Genomic DNA, 16,552 nt, shown 5'->3' with positions numbered 1-16,552 from the left:
GAGTAAACCAGTGGATGGAAGACCTCTCTCTCTCTCTCCCCCTCTCTCTGCCTCTGCCTCTCTGTAACTCTGCCTTTCAAAGAAATAATAAATCTTTAAAAAAAGAGATATGACTACTGAAGAAAGAAATTAAAAAAAAAAGAAAGAAATGGGGTGTGCATTTGGCAGAGCGGTTCTTACCACTTGGGATGTCTGCCTCCCATATCAGAGTGCCTGGTTTGAGTACTGGCTTCTTCATTTCCAGTCCAATTTGCTGCTGATGAACACCCTGGGAGGCAGCAGGTGGTAGCTCAAATACTTGGTTTCCTGATACCCACATGGGAAACCTGGACTGAGAGTTCTGGCTCCTGATTTCAGACTGGCCCAACCCTGGCTGCTGTGGGCATTTGGGGAGTAAACCAGCAGACGGAAGATCTCTCTCTGCCTTTCAAATAAAGTGAAAATGAATAAATAAAAAATTTTCATATAATTTAGAAATAAATTTTTAAAATATTTCACTTAATATTAAGTTTGAAGGGGTACTTATAGAGTCTTAATGAAAATAGAAGACAGAAGAAGGAAAGATTTTTAATTCAACAAAGAAACAAAAAAGAGATAAGAATAATTCTAGGAAAATTGATGGTTATGGACTGGCGCTGCGGCTTACTAGGCTAATCCTCTGCCTGCAGCACTGGCATCCCGGGTTCTAGTCCCAGTTGGGGTGCCGGGTTCTGTCTTGATTGCTCTTCTTCCAGTCCAGCTCTCTGCTATGGCCCAGGAGTGCAGTGGAGGATGGCCCAGGTCCTTGGGCCCTGCACTCGCATGGGAGAAGCACCTGGCTCCTGGCTTTGGATCGGCACAGTGCATCGGCCACAGCGGCCATTGTGGGGGTGAACCAATGGAAAAAGAAGACCTTTCTCTCTGTCTCTCTCTCTCTCTTACTGTCTAACTCTGCCGGTCAAAAAAAAAAAAAAAAAATGATGGTTATAGAAAACAATTGAGGGGCTGGCGCTGTGGCACAGTGGGTTAATGTCTTGGCCTGAAGCACCGGCATCCCATATGGGCGCTGATTCGAGACCTGGCTGCTCCGCTTCTGATCCAGCTCTCTGCTATGGCCTGGGATAGGCCCAAGTCCTTGGGCCACTGCTCCCGCATGAGAGACTCGGAAGAAGCTCCTGGCTCCTGGCTTTGTATCCGTGCAGCTCCATCCTTTGCAGCCAACTGGGGAGTGAACCATTAGATGGAAGACCTCCCTCTCTCACTTTCTGCCTCTCCTCTCTCTGTGTAACTCTGATTTTCAAATAAATAAATAAAACTTAAAAAAAAAAAGAAAACAATAGAGAAGGGCTTATATTGTTGTAAAAGGGAATTCCTGAAGAAGGTAATTAAACATTGGAACCACTTAATACTAAAAGCTCTAAGAATCTCTTAAATAAAAAAATTGTTGAAGCTACATACTGAAAAGTTACATTAGGGGCTGGTGCTGTGGCACAGCGGGTTAATGCCCTGGCCTAAAGTGCCGGTATCCCATATGGGCGCCGGTTCAAGACCCGGCTACTCCACTTCTGATCCAGCTCTCTGCTATGGCCTGGGAAAGAAATAAGAAGATGGCCCAAGTCCTTGGGCCCCTGCACCCGTGTGGAAGACCTGGAAGAAGCTCCTGGTTCCTGGCTTCAGATCGGCGCAGTTCCAACTGTTGTGGCCAATTGGGGAGTGAATCATCAAATGGAAGACTGCTCTCTCTCTTTCTCTCTCTCTCTCTCTGCTTCTTCTCTCTCTGTGTAACTCTGACTTTCAAATAAATAAATAAATCTTTTTTTTTTTAAAAAAAGAAAAGTTACATTACACACCTGGGAAGAACTGATCTACTAGATACAGTCTGGTAAAACCATGGGGTTTTAAAGAAAAAGGGAAAAAAATGTCTTTCAGGAATACAGGCGGAAAAACAAAGTTGCCTAAGGTTGAATGATAAAAGGGAAAATCGATTCGGTATCACTTGATACCTGGAGACAAATGCGTAACATGTTTAAAATGCAAAGGAAAAGCATCTAAGCCATGGTTTTTATATCCAGCTAAACAGAGCTTCAAGTTTCCAGGCTACAGACCAACTTTTATGAGCCTGAAAGAATTCTGGGAACATCGTTCCATAAGTTCTTCCTGGGTTATTAACTAGAGAATAAGCTTTCTATAATTAAAATAACTGCAAGACATCAACATAAGGACTTGCTGGGAACTTTAAATATATATGTACCTATAAAGCTAAGGCTAAATGTTGGCTCTGAGGGGACAGTATAGCTGAAGACTATATGCTGGGAGCCGGCACCGCGGCTCACTAGGCTAATCCTCTGCCTTGCGGCGCCGGTAAACTGGGTTCTAGTCCCGGTCGGGGCGCCAGATTCTGTCCCGGTTGCCCCTCTTCCAGGCCAGCTCTCTGCTGTGGCCAGGGAGTGCAGTAGAGGATGGCCCAAGTCCTTGGGCCCTGCACCCCATGGGAGACCAGGAAAAAGCACTTGGCTCCTGGCTTCAGATCAGCGCGATGCGCCGGCCGCGGTGGCCATTGGAGGGTGAACCAACGGCAAAAGGAAGACCTTTCTCTCCATCTCTCTCTCTCTCTCACTGTCCACTCTCTGCCTGTCAAAAAAAAAAAAAAAAAAAAAGACTATATGCTGGGGGCCAGTGCTGTGGTGTAGTGTGTTAAATCCCTAGCCTGCATTGCCAGCATCCCATAGGGACACTGGTTCGAGTCCCAGCTGAGCCACTTCTGATCCAGCTCTCCGCTATGGCCTGGGAAAGCAGTGGAAGATGGCCCAAGTCTTTGGGCCCCTGCACCCACATAGGAGACCTGGAAGACGCTACCTGGAAGACGCTCCTGGCATCAGATCAGCTCAGCTCTGGCAGCTCTGGTCATTGCAGTCATCTGGGGAAGTAAACAAGCAGATGGAAGACCTCTCTCTCTCTCTCTCTGTAACTCTTTCAAATAAATAAAATAAATCTTTTTAAAAAAGACTATATGCTCTTAGAGTGTAGATATGACTAGCCAAAATTGGGAGGAGAATGAAGTGGAAGTATGAAAGGTAGAGTTCATAAATTTCTTATTGAGGTTGAAGAAATGGAGGGAGAAGAGCATATCAGCTACTTTCAAGGTTGCTCACCACTGAGAATAGGCAACAGACAAAAATACAGCAGACTAAGGGCATTAATTAAATGACTAGTAAAGAGGAACCCATTAGAATAAACACATAAATGTTGGTTTAAATTTTTTTTAAAAGTCTACCTATTTATTTGAAAGTCAATTATAGAGCAATGGAGAGAGAGAGAGAGAGAGAGAGAGAATCTTTGATCTTCTGGTTCACTCCCTAGATGACCACAAAGGCCAGGGGTGGGTCAGGCCAAAATCAGGAGCCAGGAGCTTTATCTGGGTCTTCCACGTGGGTGGCAGAGACCTAAGTACTTGGGCCATTCTCTGTTGCTTTTCCAAGGTCACTAGCAGGGAGCTGGATTGGAAGTGGAGCAGCCAGAACAGGAACCAGCACCCATACGGGAGGCCTGTGTTGCAGGCAGCAGCTTTACCTGCTATACCAAAACACCAGCCTGTGACCATACATTTTTAAATGGTTACCAGTAGAGAGAGACAGGGAGGGAGTCAGAGCAGAGAATAAGAATAGAAGTTCTTTTTTGAATGTACCATGTTTGTAGGTTTTTGTTTTTAATTCTCAAACATAATTAAGAAGCAATCCCTAAAAATCATAAGTAAAATGAAAAGAATGAACATAACAAATTGATTGCATAGCTGCATTAAAAGAAATGCTAATTACTCCATTTATTTTTAATTTATTTTTATTTATTTGAAAGGTATAGTTAGAAAGTGAGGTAGAGAGAGAGAGAGAGAGGTCTTCCATCTTCTGGTTCACTCTCCAAATGGCCACAATGACCAGGGCTGGGCCAAGCTAAAGCCAGGAGCCAGGAGCTTCTTCTGGGTCTTCCATGTGGGTACAGGGGCCCAGGCACTTGAGTTATCTTCCACTGCTTTCCCAGGCACATTAGCAGGAAACTGGATGGGAAATAGAGCAGCCAGGACTCAAACCAGTGCCCATATGGGATGCTGGCACCGCAGCCTGGGTCTTTAACCCACTGCACTATAGTGCCAGCCATTGCTACACTACTTTAAAGCACAGTAATTTGACTCACAGTCATGACGATGAAATATACTCTAAGGTTACAAGAAAATGAAAAAATAAGTCTTAAAGAAGGATGTTTTGGCACAGCTTCTTGGGATGCTCATATGCCATATTGGAATGCCTGGGTTCGAGTCCTAGTTCTGCTTCCAATTCCAGCTTCTTGCTAAAGAGCACCCTGGGAGGCAGCAGGTGATGTTTCAAGTACTTGAGTCTCTGCCACCCAATGTGGGAGACCGAGTTCCAGGCTTCTGGCTCAGCCTGGCCCAGCTCTAACTGGTGCAGGCATTTGGGAAATGAACTAGCAGATGGAAGATCTCTGTGTGTCTGTCTGTCTCTCTCTGTCTGCTATTCAAATAAGCAAAATAAATAAATAATTTAAAAATTCTGAGGATCTTAAACTGTTTCCAGGAAAAGTGTTGTTGGTGATAATAGCATTGTTATTCAAAACAATGAATATTGTGGGAAAAATCAAATGAATAACTAAGTTGATCTAGTCAAGAACACAGATGTTTGGCATGAGAGAAGAGAGATACAGTAGGTGCTTAGTATCTGTGGGTTCTGCACAAGTGGATTCAAGGATTCAACCAATTATGCATGGAAAATATTTGGGGAAAAAAGAATTGAATCTGTGTTGAGCATGTACAGTGTTTCCCCCATCATTATTCCCTAAATAATAACAGCGCAATAATTATTTGCATAGTTTTACATTGTATTAGGTATTAAAGTAATATAGGGATGATATAAATATATGGGAGAATGTCATAAGTTTTGTGCAAATACCATGCCATTGTATAGAAGAGATTTGATCATCTACAGATTTTGGTATCCATGGGAGACCCTGAAATCAAGCCCATGTGGATACCGAGGGACAGCTGTATACACACAGTATCAATAAGGTTAAGTAAAACCCCTCTATTCCTGAATTTCAATGGGAAATAATACTGGGAAATCATGATATAATGATTCCTTATATATAATTCCTTAGCTCTGTCCACTGAAAAGGGTTAGAAAAAATTACCAACCCATCATCAATAAAGACCTCTGGTTCCCAACTCTGGTTCCCCCAAAACTATTTCTTCCTCAAAGAAACCTGACTTTTCTGGAGAAATGGTTGACTGTAGGTTGGAAACAGGAGGCTGTCAAAAACCCATGCGGGTTGGGGCTGGCATTGTGGTGCAGTTTGTGATACTGGCGTCCCACATCAGAGTACCGGTTGAGTCCTGGCTGCTCTGCTTCCCATCCAGATCCCTGCTAATGTGCCTGGGAAAGCGCAGGAAGATGACTCAAGTACTTGGGACCCTGCCACCCATGTGAGAAACCTGGATAGAGTTCTTGGCTCCTGGATTTGGCCTGGTGCAGCCCCAACCACAGCTGTTGTAGCTACTTGGGGAGTGAACCAGTGAATGAAAGATCTCTCTCTCTCACCCTCTCCCTTTCAAATAAACAAGCAAATCCATTTTTAAAAAAACAAAAGCATTTGGGTTTTATCAAAAGAGATCAGGAGCCAACTTGAATTGACTTTCACTGGTCAAAGATGAACAATTTGAACTTAAACAGGGATGGTAATAGCAATAGACTGAAATACATGAAAAGTATCTGAATCAATTAGCCATGATTATACTGAATAAAATCTTACTGATCATCATTTAAGACTTTAGGAAACCAGCTCACCACTTTGTGATTGGTAAATACAAATATCTGGTCAAGAATGAAGCACTTGGGGCCAGCACTATGGCACAGCAGGTTAATGCCCTGGCCTGAAGCACCGGCATCCCATATGGGCGCTGGTTCTAGTTCTGGCTGCTCCTCTCCTGATCCAGCTCTCTGCTATGGCCTGGGAAAGCAGTAGAAGACGACCCAAGTCCTTGGGCCCCTGCACTCACTTGGGAGACCCGGAAGAAGCTTCTGGCTCCTGGCTTTGGATTGGCGCAGCTCCAGCCATTGCAGCCAATTGGGAAGTGAACAAGCGGATGGAAGACCTCTCTCTCTCTCTCTGCCTCTCTTCTCTCGGTGTATCTCTCTGACTTTTGAATAAATAAATAAAATCTTTAAAAAGATGAAGCACTTATTCCATATTTCCTTTCCAAACAATAGCTTGAGGTATCTAATGAGAAGTTTCTCATCATAGAAGTATTCCAACTCATAATATAGAAAAATAAATGATTAAATTAAAATATAATTCTCTTATTTCTCCTAATGAATTTATGGAACTACATAATGATGATCAGCAGTGGTTATCATCAGAAAAAGACAATCAGATATATAAGCCTCATAGGGGAAAAATACATCACCTTTAATGCAGTCCTGCCAAAAACATATTTTTCCTTATCTGAAATGCCTTTACCCTTTGTTTCCATGCATCTTATCACTGCCTAGTTGTTAGGATCCTTTCAAGCTTTATTTCCTCCAACAAACCTGCATCTGGGGCATATGACTTTTCTAAAGTTTTGCAGTAAATGAAGTAACGTTGTCTAATAAAAACAAAATGTGAGCCACATACATGTTTTCTATTTGCTAGTAGCTACACTAAAAAATAAGACATGAAGTTAATTTTATGGAGATAGCTTATTTACTATATCTGAAAATGTGATCATTTAAAGATGAGTACAAAATATTAATAACACATTTTCATTTTTCATGCAATTATCAAAATCTAGTATTCTTCTACACTTAACAGTACAGCCAAATTCAGATTAATCACCTCCAAACACATGGCTAGTGGATTCCATGTTGGACAGACTTACAGAATCCATTATACAATTTAGCATGTGACATCAGGTCTGGGTAGGCAGAAGGTAGACCCCTCTACCATGTTACCTCTGTAACTGGAGTAAGGTCAGTTCCTAAATAGCCTGTGGTCTGTTGATGCTCTGCTTTGAGAGCCATGGAGAAAAATGTGGAAAGTGATTCCTATGGACTGAACACTTCTGTCTCTTCAAAAATCTGCATGTTGGAGCCTGGTATTTGGAAATGGGCTCTCTGGAAGAGAAATAGATTACCTGAGTAGAACTGTCATGGTGGGATTGGTGCTGGCTATGGTTTGGATATGGTTTAACGATGTCCCCCAAAAGTTCAAGTATTAGGAGCTTGCTCCTGTGTGGCATGTTGGGAGGTGGGTGGAACCTTAAAGAAGAGGGGCTTTGTGGTAGGTCCTTGGTTCATTGGGGGTGCTGCCACGGTACCCTAACTAGTTCTTTTGAGAGGGTTGCCATAAAAGTCTGAGCTTGCCTCAAGTTGCTCTCTGGCTTCTGTTTCCCAGAATGTTCTTTTTCCTCCCACAGATAGTCTGACTTTTACTACGGGGCACTTACAAGAGCCTGTGCTAAGTTGTTCAGACTTTCAGCCTCCAAAACTATGAGCTAAACAAACCTCTCCTTAGGTAAAGCTGCCTCGGGTATTTCATTATAGTGATGGAAAGCTCAGAAACACATTGTACTTACAAAAGGTTTCGTGAGGGATCTTGATTGTCTTTTTTCTCGGCCCTGCGAGGACCCAGTGAGAAGCAGGTTTTCACCAGACACTCGGTCTGCCAATAGTATCCTGTTATAGCTTCTCAAGAGGAATGAGACACTGACCAATCATCCAGATAATGCATTGAAGCCATGAGTCTTTCCTTCAACAAGCTCTGTTCCAGTTCAGGAAAAGAATGTGGGAGGACAGCAGAGCAGGCTTCCTGGCCCAGAACACAAAGAGCAAGCACTCCCTCTATGAGATGGAGAGAGTGAGTTTATCATATCAAAGCGCTTAATTTTTCTATAGGACTAGTAACGTACAGTTCAGTCGTCCATTATATCCATTGGGATTTGGGTCCAGGACCCCCTGTGGGTATCAAAATCTTCAGATACTCAATTCCCTTCTATAAAATGGCATGGTATTTGCATATAGCCTCTGCCCATCCTCTGATATACTTTTGATCATTCCAAATTATATATAATACCTAATATAATATAAATGGTTGCTATACTGTCTTATTTGGGTAACAGCAACAAGATAAAATGTGTAGACATGTTCACCCCAGATACAATTTTTTTCTAAATGTTTCCAAACTGCAGATGGTTGGATCCATGGGTAGAAAACCCACGGATCACAGGGCTGATTCTGTGCAGCTGGAAGTTACCACTAGAAGGTCAAATGTATATTCCATTGCTCATGAAGACTGGGTAAGCTTCTTGAATTAGGATCCAAGAGGCTGGTGTAACTAGTTCTAGATATATAACTACTTATTGATCTTAATAAAGTTCCTTGGGTATGGAAAAGTATATGTCATTATAAGACAAATACCTTGATTTAATAAACAAGAAAATAAATGCCTCCAGGGAAACTTGAAATTCAAAAATCTTGGGCAAACACTGAAGTCTGTTATGCAAAAGCTCAGAGAAGCCAGCCTGTTGCACAGTGGTTAGATTTTTATTTAAGGGGCTCTTATCATCATCCAACTCAAATAGAAACGTCTGACCGTTGCCACCACCTGTCTCTACAATAGCACTTTCATTCCCCAGTAAACCTGCATTTTGCCTTTGATCCAGGTCAAATATATCCTTGGTGACTTTTCTACAAAGTGATTTCCTTCCAGTTTGGCTGGGCCCTGCGGTTACAGAACACTCCTGTTTGTCTAGTATAATCCCAACTTCCTTAAAGGATCTCTTCAGACACTTTTCTTCTGGAAAAATGAAATGTACCATGATCTCAACTAACCTGTACCTTCAATCATTAGTTTCATTACTCTTCTTTAAACCAGTCACTCCATTCTTTCAGCAGTTTCTTTAAATGACAAGTTCATATTTACATTGCTCTATGCCTGGAAGGCATATGAGACTTTTCCTGGTGCTGAATCCAAAGAGCTTAGCATGACATTAGCTTGGTGAAATGGTTCTCCAGGACAGTGCTGGATATGGGAAGTGCAGTGATAACAGCAGAGATTAACAGCACACACTTCACCAGAGCCTCAGTGAGAATACACTTTCTCCTCCAAGCAAAGGAAAAATGATGGCCAACAAAAATGATGAAGAGGAAGGGAAAAAAGATTAAAGCTCAAAACACTGGACACCCCTTCCCCCCAACCTAAATTTTTTGTTGTTCTGAAGAGGGGTGGTGAGAAATGACATCACAAGGAAGGGAGCCCTGCCTGACCAAGACTTCACTTAGGTTGCAGGAAAAACAATCCCATCCAAGCTTCTGCTCTGCAGAGCGTAGTTCTAGGCTCATAGATCTTTATTTAGCATGATTCTTTGAGGAAGGTTCTGGCAATGGAGGCAAATATTTCTCAACATGAAAGAATAAAAAACACGTAGAGGGCAGAGGCCAGCATTTTAAGGTGGGGATAAGGGAGTCCCCAAGCAGATGGAGGTAAGTCCCAATTCTTTGAAATCCACCCAGTTACGGGTAGCTGGTACATGGTTAGGATACTGTTGCACAGTAATCTATTACTTATCCTATGCTGTGATTTCTTTGTTATTCCAAAGCTTCAGTAAAATCTGCTACATCCAGCCGGCGCCGTGGCTCAATAGGCTAATCCTCCACCTTGCGGCGCCGGCACACCGGGTTCTAGTCCCGGTTGGGGCGCCGGATTCTGTCCCGGTTGCCCCTCTTCCAGGCCAGCTCTCTGCTATGGCCAGGGAGTGCAGTGGAGGATGGCCCAGGTGCTTGGGCCCTGCACCCCATGGGAGACCAGGAAAAGCACCTGGCTCCTGGCTCCTGCCAGGATCAGCGCGGTGCGCCGGCTGCAGCGGCGGCCATTGGAGGGTGAACCAACGGCAAAGGAAGACCTTTCTCTCTCTGTCTCTCTCTCTCACTGTCCACTCTGCCTGTCAAAAAAAAAAAAAAAATCTGCTACATCCAACAGTCTTGTGTTCATGACAGTGAAAAGAGGGGCTGTGGTATCCATCAGAGAGTGAAAAAGATCAGGAAGAGAGGAGGCCATCAATAGACACTGGAGTAATGGTGTGGACAGACAGCTTAGGAAAGTGCTATCTTGGTAGAAATCAACAGGAAAATTGGTTGGAGAGGAAGGAAGATATTTTCTGGGGTTCCACTATTTACATATTTAAGGTCTGTCCCAGAAAGCTGTAAGAGTTGAGGACATCTGGTTTATATGTGTGCATCCTGGCATTAGATGAATTAAAATACTTGCTATTTGTTGGTCTCATGGTTCCAAACTTTGTATTTCACAAACTAGTGACATTTAAAAATGTTTAAAAATTTACCTGAGAGGCAGATACATAGTGACACACACACACACACACACACACACACAGAGAGAGAGAGAGAGAGAGAGAGAGAGAAGACAGAGCACAAGAGAGAGCTCCCATTTGTTGGGTCACTTCCCAACTGCCTGCCAATCCAGGTCTCCTTGAGTGATCACAGCTGCCTGCCACTGTCTGCATGAGCAGAAAGCTGGAATTAGGAGGCAGAGCAAGGAGTCGGACCCAGGCACTCTGATATTGGATGCAGGCATCCTAACCTGCATCTTAACCTCTTGGCCAAAGACCCACCCTTAGGATAGCAACATTTTAACGAACAATTTTTTATGTGCTATGCAAATATATTTTAAAACTATTTATCACTATTTTCTCATAAAACGAAGACCATTCAACACACATATAGGCAAAATAGAAAGGGCACACTAGAAAAAATTTTTTTGTTTTTGAAAAACAACCTTGATTGATGAAAAAATGGTTATGCTTTTATCTGAAATGAACCTACATTTTTCAATCTATTAAGTTGAAAACAGCATATATATATTATATTTAACTTCATCTTAAAAATTCTTTGACCTTTCCTCATTTTCTGGCTCATTTTGGCAAAAACATTGACAAATCTCATAACATGTCATCTGCATTCAACAGCACACGACTATGCCCCACCTCAAGGTTGATTAAAGTAAAGACCTCTACTGAGAATAGCCTAACCTGTGATCAAGGAACTCACACAGTACTAACCAAGAAAAGACAAAACACTTTTAAAAAGCAACCAGTTTATCTCTGAGCAGAATGGCAAGAGATAGTATCCTCTGATGTCAGGAGTTACTTTGCACAGGTAATTTACCAATGATTTAGGGGCAAACTGATACTACCCTCCAGAGGTCCCAGAGTTTTTCAGACCATGATCTGTTCCCAGCCAGTCACAGGCAGAGCGAGGCACCCAACTTAGGTGCAATATGTCAGCCAGCTCGTGAGTATCTGGCTAGGAAGAGGTTGGTTATGTGGGGCTCAGCAAAACTGCCCCTTCCACTTGTCTACCTTGGAACAGCACTGCCCACAGCTTCTTTGTCACTACAAGACAAACAACCTACAGGTTACTGGAGGACAGACAGTGAGGGCCATGCTGCCATGGCGACAGTGCCCTAGGATTTAGGTTCAGACTGGAGATGGGGCACTCAGGACTTTGTCGGACCAGCTGGAAGATATCTTGGGGACAGTGATAGGCACTTTGGTCCCCACTGCTCCAGACAAGCCTCTTCAAGCATCCGAAGCTATGAGGACTTGGAGTTGTGCTCCTCAGTGGGAATCAGAGAGGGAGGCATAGGGTAGTACCCAACATTTTGCCTGGAGTTCACAGAGGCACGAGGGATGCAGTCACCATAAGCTATGCATGGACACATTAACATGAGAAGATCCCGCGGCAGGTACACGGGGGGGGGGGGGGGACTGGGGGGCTTTCTCTTTTTATTTTCCATGACCCAGAGGACGCCGTATTGAGGGGGAAACAGCAAACTATATGCATTTTTTTAAAAAAATTATATAATCAGACACAGTGACTGGAACATTTCCTCTTTGGCTCGTCAGAAACAGGTGTAGAACTTTCACACCTTTACCCACCCTTATTTAGCATCAGAACCTCGACAGATCGGCTGACGGCTCCAGTTCCCACGTCTTTGACCAGGTCTTCTGGCTTCTACGAGGACTACGTGTGACAATGGCACAGAAACACAGGAAGTGACTCGAACACACACAGGTTCCGCAGCTTCCGTCCATTCTCACACGATTTCCATTTTAGATTCCGAGCAGCTACCAGACGAAAGAAGGGTCTGCCCGCATCCTTAAAGCGGGAGGAGGTTCCTCCCCCGCAGGCATTATGAGCCGAGGTGCGCCCTTCCCCGCCCTCCAGCAACCCTAGAAATCCGGACTTTCCTGGACGAAGACCCAGCAGGGCGCTAGGACCCGCAGAAGGTGCGGGGAACCAGAGCCTCTGCAAAGCTCAGAAATGCCCGCGATCAGGCCGGGGGAGCGCGAGGTGAAGCGGGGCTGTCCCCGAGGCTGGCTGCGGCAGCTCGGGCAGCGCGGCGATGCCTTGGCAGGAGGGTGAGAACAAGGGTGCCTGAGGTCCCCCGAGGTCCATTCCCAGGGGAGCCCAAAGCAGCCCCGGGGCTCTGAGATCTGGCAAGTTCTGGAAGTGCAGCGGGGGCTGCGAGCGTCTTACCTGGCCGGGCTGGCTGGTGTAGTTGAAAGAGTAGATGTTCTCGGTGCTGAGGCTCACCACCCCACTGTAGACGTGATCGAAGTCCGCGCCTCTGGCAGGGTCTCTGGCTGGCATGCGGGGCTTCGCGGCCGCCCGCAGGAGCCAGGGCAGAGCGCAGAGCAGCGCGAGCCACTGGCAGCCGCGCATGGTGGGCGCTGCGCCCGAGCCTCGAAGCAGAGCCACCCCGGGCAGCGGACGAGCGCAGAGCCGGTCCTCCCAAAGCTCGGTGCGGGGCTGCACGCCGGCTTCAGCGAAGCGAGGACGCTGCCTGGCGAGCCCCACAGGCGAGTGCTGGCAGAGCGCTGGCAAAGGGCCGATGAAATATTGATGCTGCCGCCTGGGGTCTCCGCGGGAGGTCAGGGGTGGAGAGTAAGGGGGACCGACAGGGTGGGGGCGGGGGGCTGCTGCTTTCCGCTCCCGCTTCTAAATCCCCGCTTGCTCATCGCCAAGAATCCCCCACTTACCCACCCAGAATTTCGACCGATCTCCTCTCTCTCACCCTGAACAGCAAGCAGCAGCTACAGAAAACGCACTGGAGAAATGAAAAGAGAATCTCTACTAGTCCAGAAGAATCGGCCCGACCGGCCATTCAGGAGGAAATGCGGTCTGTTTGATAGGAACGTGAGCCCGGTCTGCAGGTGGAGAAATAGCAAGCACGGGACCCGGGGCCCCGCGGGGTGCAGGAGTCCCCCTTTCCATGTAGCTAGCTGCCTGCAGCGAGCTCCTGCGATTCGGGAGAGCGACCCTTCCTGTTCTCCCTCCTCTAGCAGAACCCCTTCTCATTTCCTTGTTACCTTCTGTTCTCCAAGAAGATCCTCACGTCACCGCTTTCTCTCTCCCTTGCCATATGTGTCTGTATGTAAATATGTACAGTCATAAAAAAATAGACACGACAAAGAGGACAGTTTACAGCAGCACCTGAGGTTCCCTCCTGGAAGTTGTCGAAGACCGTTCAGTGACTAGATTTCCGCAGAAGGCATTTGTTCGCACCCTATACCTCTGCCATGACTTCTTCCCGACTCTGAGAAGACAGAAACCCACGGGGGTGGGGGTAGAGGGGAAGACCCTCTGGCAAAAAAAAAAAAAGCCTGGAATTAAAGAGTTAAGGAGGCAGGAAAGGAGTGGAATGAAAAGAGAATCCGTGGGTAGTCCTGGTGTTAAGAAGCCTTGCTGTTTCAGCCTCAAGTTATTTGTAAACTAGAAGAGAATGTAATCATGTTCAACCTGAAAGAGCATATGAAAAAGAAGCAACAGAGGCAAGGCTTTAACCTGTAGCTAAGATGGCAGTGTCTCAGCTCAGGATGTTTGGGTTTGCTTCTGGCTATGCTTCTGATTCCAGCTTCCTACTAATGCAGACCCCGGGAGGTAGCCATGATGGCTCAAGTAGTTGGGTCCCTGCCACCCAAGTGAGAGACCTGGATTGAGTTTCTGGCTCCAGCTTTGCCCCTGCCCAGCCCCAGAAAATCTTAAATCTTGTTCAAAGATTAAAGATTATAGATTAAATCCTTTGGTATTTACCATTTAAAAGAAGGTAGGTTTTTATTTGTTTACTTCATTGAATTCCTACAATTTATCAAGACATCGAAAATGAATGCAGTACATACCATATAAAGTATACTGTGCACTCAGAAAATAATAATGTGGCATGCACTGTGGTGGTGAGTAAAGTTGTCACCTGCAGCACCAGCATCCCATATGGGCGCCAAGTCTGATCCAGCTCCCTACTCTTACACCTGGGAAACCAGCAGAAGATGGCCCAAGTGCTTTGGCCCCTGCACCCCTGTGGGAGACCTGGAAGAAGCTCCTATCTCCTGGCTTTGGCCTGCCCAGCCCTGACCATTGCAGCCATTTGGGGAGTGAACCACTAGATGGAAGCTCGCTCGCTCACTCTTTCTCTCTCTCTGCCTCTGCCTCTCCTCCTCTGTAACTCTGACTTTCAAACAAATAAATATTTTTTAAAAGAAAACACTGATGGAAGATTGAATTAACCACTCCTTATTGGGACAATTTCATTTTTTAAAAACATGCTGTTTACCATAATATGAACAAAAATACTATGTTAAAGAAGACTCAGGGGTAAAACTTAAAATATAATTCACTGTTTATGAGAAACACAATGATTTCATCCAGAATGTCAATGACTTTAAACTACAGTATTGGGCCGGCGCTGCGGCTCACTAGGCTAATCCTCCACCTTGCAGCGCCGGCACACCAGCTCCTAGTCCCGGTCGGGGCGCTGGATTCTGTCCCGGTTGCCCCTCTTCCAGGCCAGCTCTCTGCTGTGGCCCGGGAGTGCAGTGGAGGATGGCCCAAGTGCTTGGGCCCTGCACCCCATGGAGACCAGGAGAAGCACCTGGCTCCTGCCATCGGATCAGCGCGGCGTGCTGGCTGCAGCGCACCAGCCGTGGCGGCCATTGGAGGGTGAACCAATGGCAAAAGGAAGACCTTTCTCTCTGTCTCACTCTCTCACTGTCCACTCTGCCTGTCAAATAAATAAATAAATAAATAAATAAATAATAAACTACAGTATTAAAATATCTATATCTCTTTTCAATGTTCAACAAAATTTCATAAACTTGGAATTTATCAAGGCTGTTGAGATGCGCTGGTGTGGTCAATTTAACTACCACCTTGAGATGCATGATCACGGAGGCCGATTTAAACCTGCTGTGAGATGAGAAAGTGACTCTTACACAAGGCAAATCTTTTGGGAGCAAGTGCCTCATCATTAGAAAGATGTTTTACATTCTTAAGTTGAAATCTGCCTTTCTTCCACTCGGTCGTACTAATTTGGCCCTCTGAAGCCACAGAAATAAGCCTAATCTGTCTTCCACATGACAGCCTTGTAGGTATTTGAAGGGAGTCATTGCCGTTCCTTCAAAGTTTTATCCTAACTTTATGCCAAGAAATTGGAGCAGATCCTTTCTCAGAATATGAAACCAAAAACACTTATTGTAAAGCCATTAAAGGTGATAGCTATCCCAAACAACCTGAGTTATACTTAAATGGTGTTCCAGATCACTCTGTACTAACATTTAACTCTGACTTGAGCCCAGATTCATTGAGTGATCTTGGGTAATTAACTTCTAAGTATCACAAAATTGCTCTAAGGATAAAAGGGGAAAGGATGTATATGGAAGCATATTAAAAAGTTTAAAGTATTATATGAGCAGTAATGGTTATTGTATGTCTGCTAGTTCAATAGCTTAAAAGTAAAAAGTAAAATATAGCCCATTTAGCAAGTGATTTCAGTACCTGCAATGTCCAGACTCCACCATGAGAGACTGAATATTCACACAGGGGGTTTGCTCAGACTAAATATGCAGTGGCAGACTCTGAGCCACCAGCTCTGAGCTCTGCTGCAATCAGCTCAGGGAATCAGATGCACAGTAGAACTGGGAACAGCTCAGTGAGGCAACTTCCCCAGTGTTTGCCCCTGCTTCTATCTCAGAATCCACCAGAGGAAACAGTGTATTCCTCAAACATAAAATCCCCTGCTTCTAGTTAGCCTGCCTTCAGCTTCCTCACACCAAAACCCAATCAGAGCAGACCTAAAACTTTCCTTTTTTCACCATAAAGCTTTCTTACTCCTCTGCTTACCTGTCAGTCTTGCTAAACACGATTAATGAGGCTGACTCCCTTGCTATGCAGCACGCTCTGAATACATAGCTTCTGTTAATTTTAACTTATTCATTTACTTATTTTCATATTTTCCAAGGTTCCACAGAGATACTGTCTGAACTGCCTGTCTTATTGTGCCCCCAATTCTTTACCACATATGGTACCTGCCAGGCCCCTTGTGCCTCACGGCATGTAATTTGCTGAGGTGTTCACTGATGTGTGAGGTCAGCACTGCATCCGACCTCTGCTCTCACTTATTTTTTGACTTCTTTGGCTATCCAGTCTCATTTTGGTATCTAGGTTTTGTTATCAGGTCC

General features: G+C 45.0%; 1 protein-coding gene and 1 long non-coding RNA gene across 8 annotated transcripts in view; one reads left to right on the top strand and one right to left on the bottom strand.

Moving 5' to 3' along the window:
• SIDT1 (SID1 transmembrane family member 1) overlaps nt 1–13,131 on the bottom strand; it is a 106,181-nt gene extending 93,050 nt beyond the window's left edge. For 4 of the 7 annotated variants that reach the window (XM_008266930.4, XM_051819041.2, XM_051819040.2 and 1 more), the window contains exon 1: nt 12,576–13,131. In XM_008266930.4, coding sequence (XP_008265152.1) covers nt 12,576–12,761 — 186 coding nt within the window. In that variant the 5' untranslated portion in view covers nt 12,762–13,131. Of the gene's footprint in view, nt 1–11,974; nt 12,107–12,575 lie in introns of those variants that run through there. The other 3 variants (XM_017347085.3, XM_070072119.1, XM_051819043.2) reach the window with 2 other exon arrangements.
• LOC138849278 (uncharacterized) lies at nt 12,138–15,135 on the top strand. Its single transcript, XR_011387877.1, has 2 exons — nt 12,138–12,457; nt 13,123–15,135. It is a non-coding gene; the product is annotated as an uncharacterized lncRNA (long non-coding RNA).
• The last annotated feature ends 1,417 nt before the right edge of the window (nt 15,136–16,552 follow it).

Source organism: Oryctolagus cuniculus, chromosome 4 (genome assembly GCF_964237555.1).
Source record: "Oryctolagus cuniculus chromosome 4, mOryCun1.1, whole genome shotgun sequence".
NCBI classification, from domain to species: domain Eukaryota; kingdom Metazoa; phylum Chordata; class Mammalia; order Lagomorpha; family Leporidae; genus Oryctolagus; species Oryctolagus cuniculus.
This window is presented reverse-complemented; position numbering and strand designations above follow the sequence as displayed.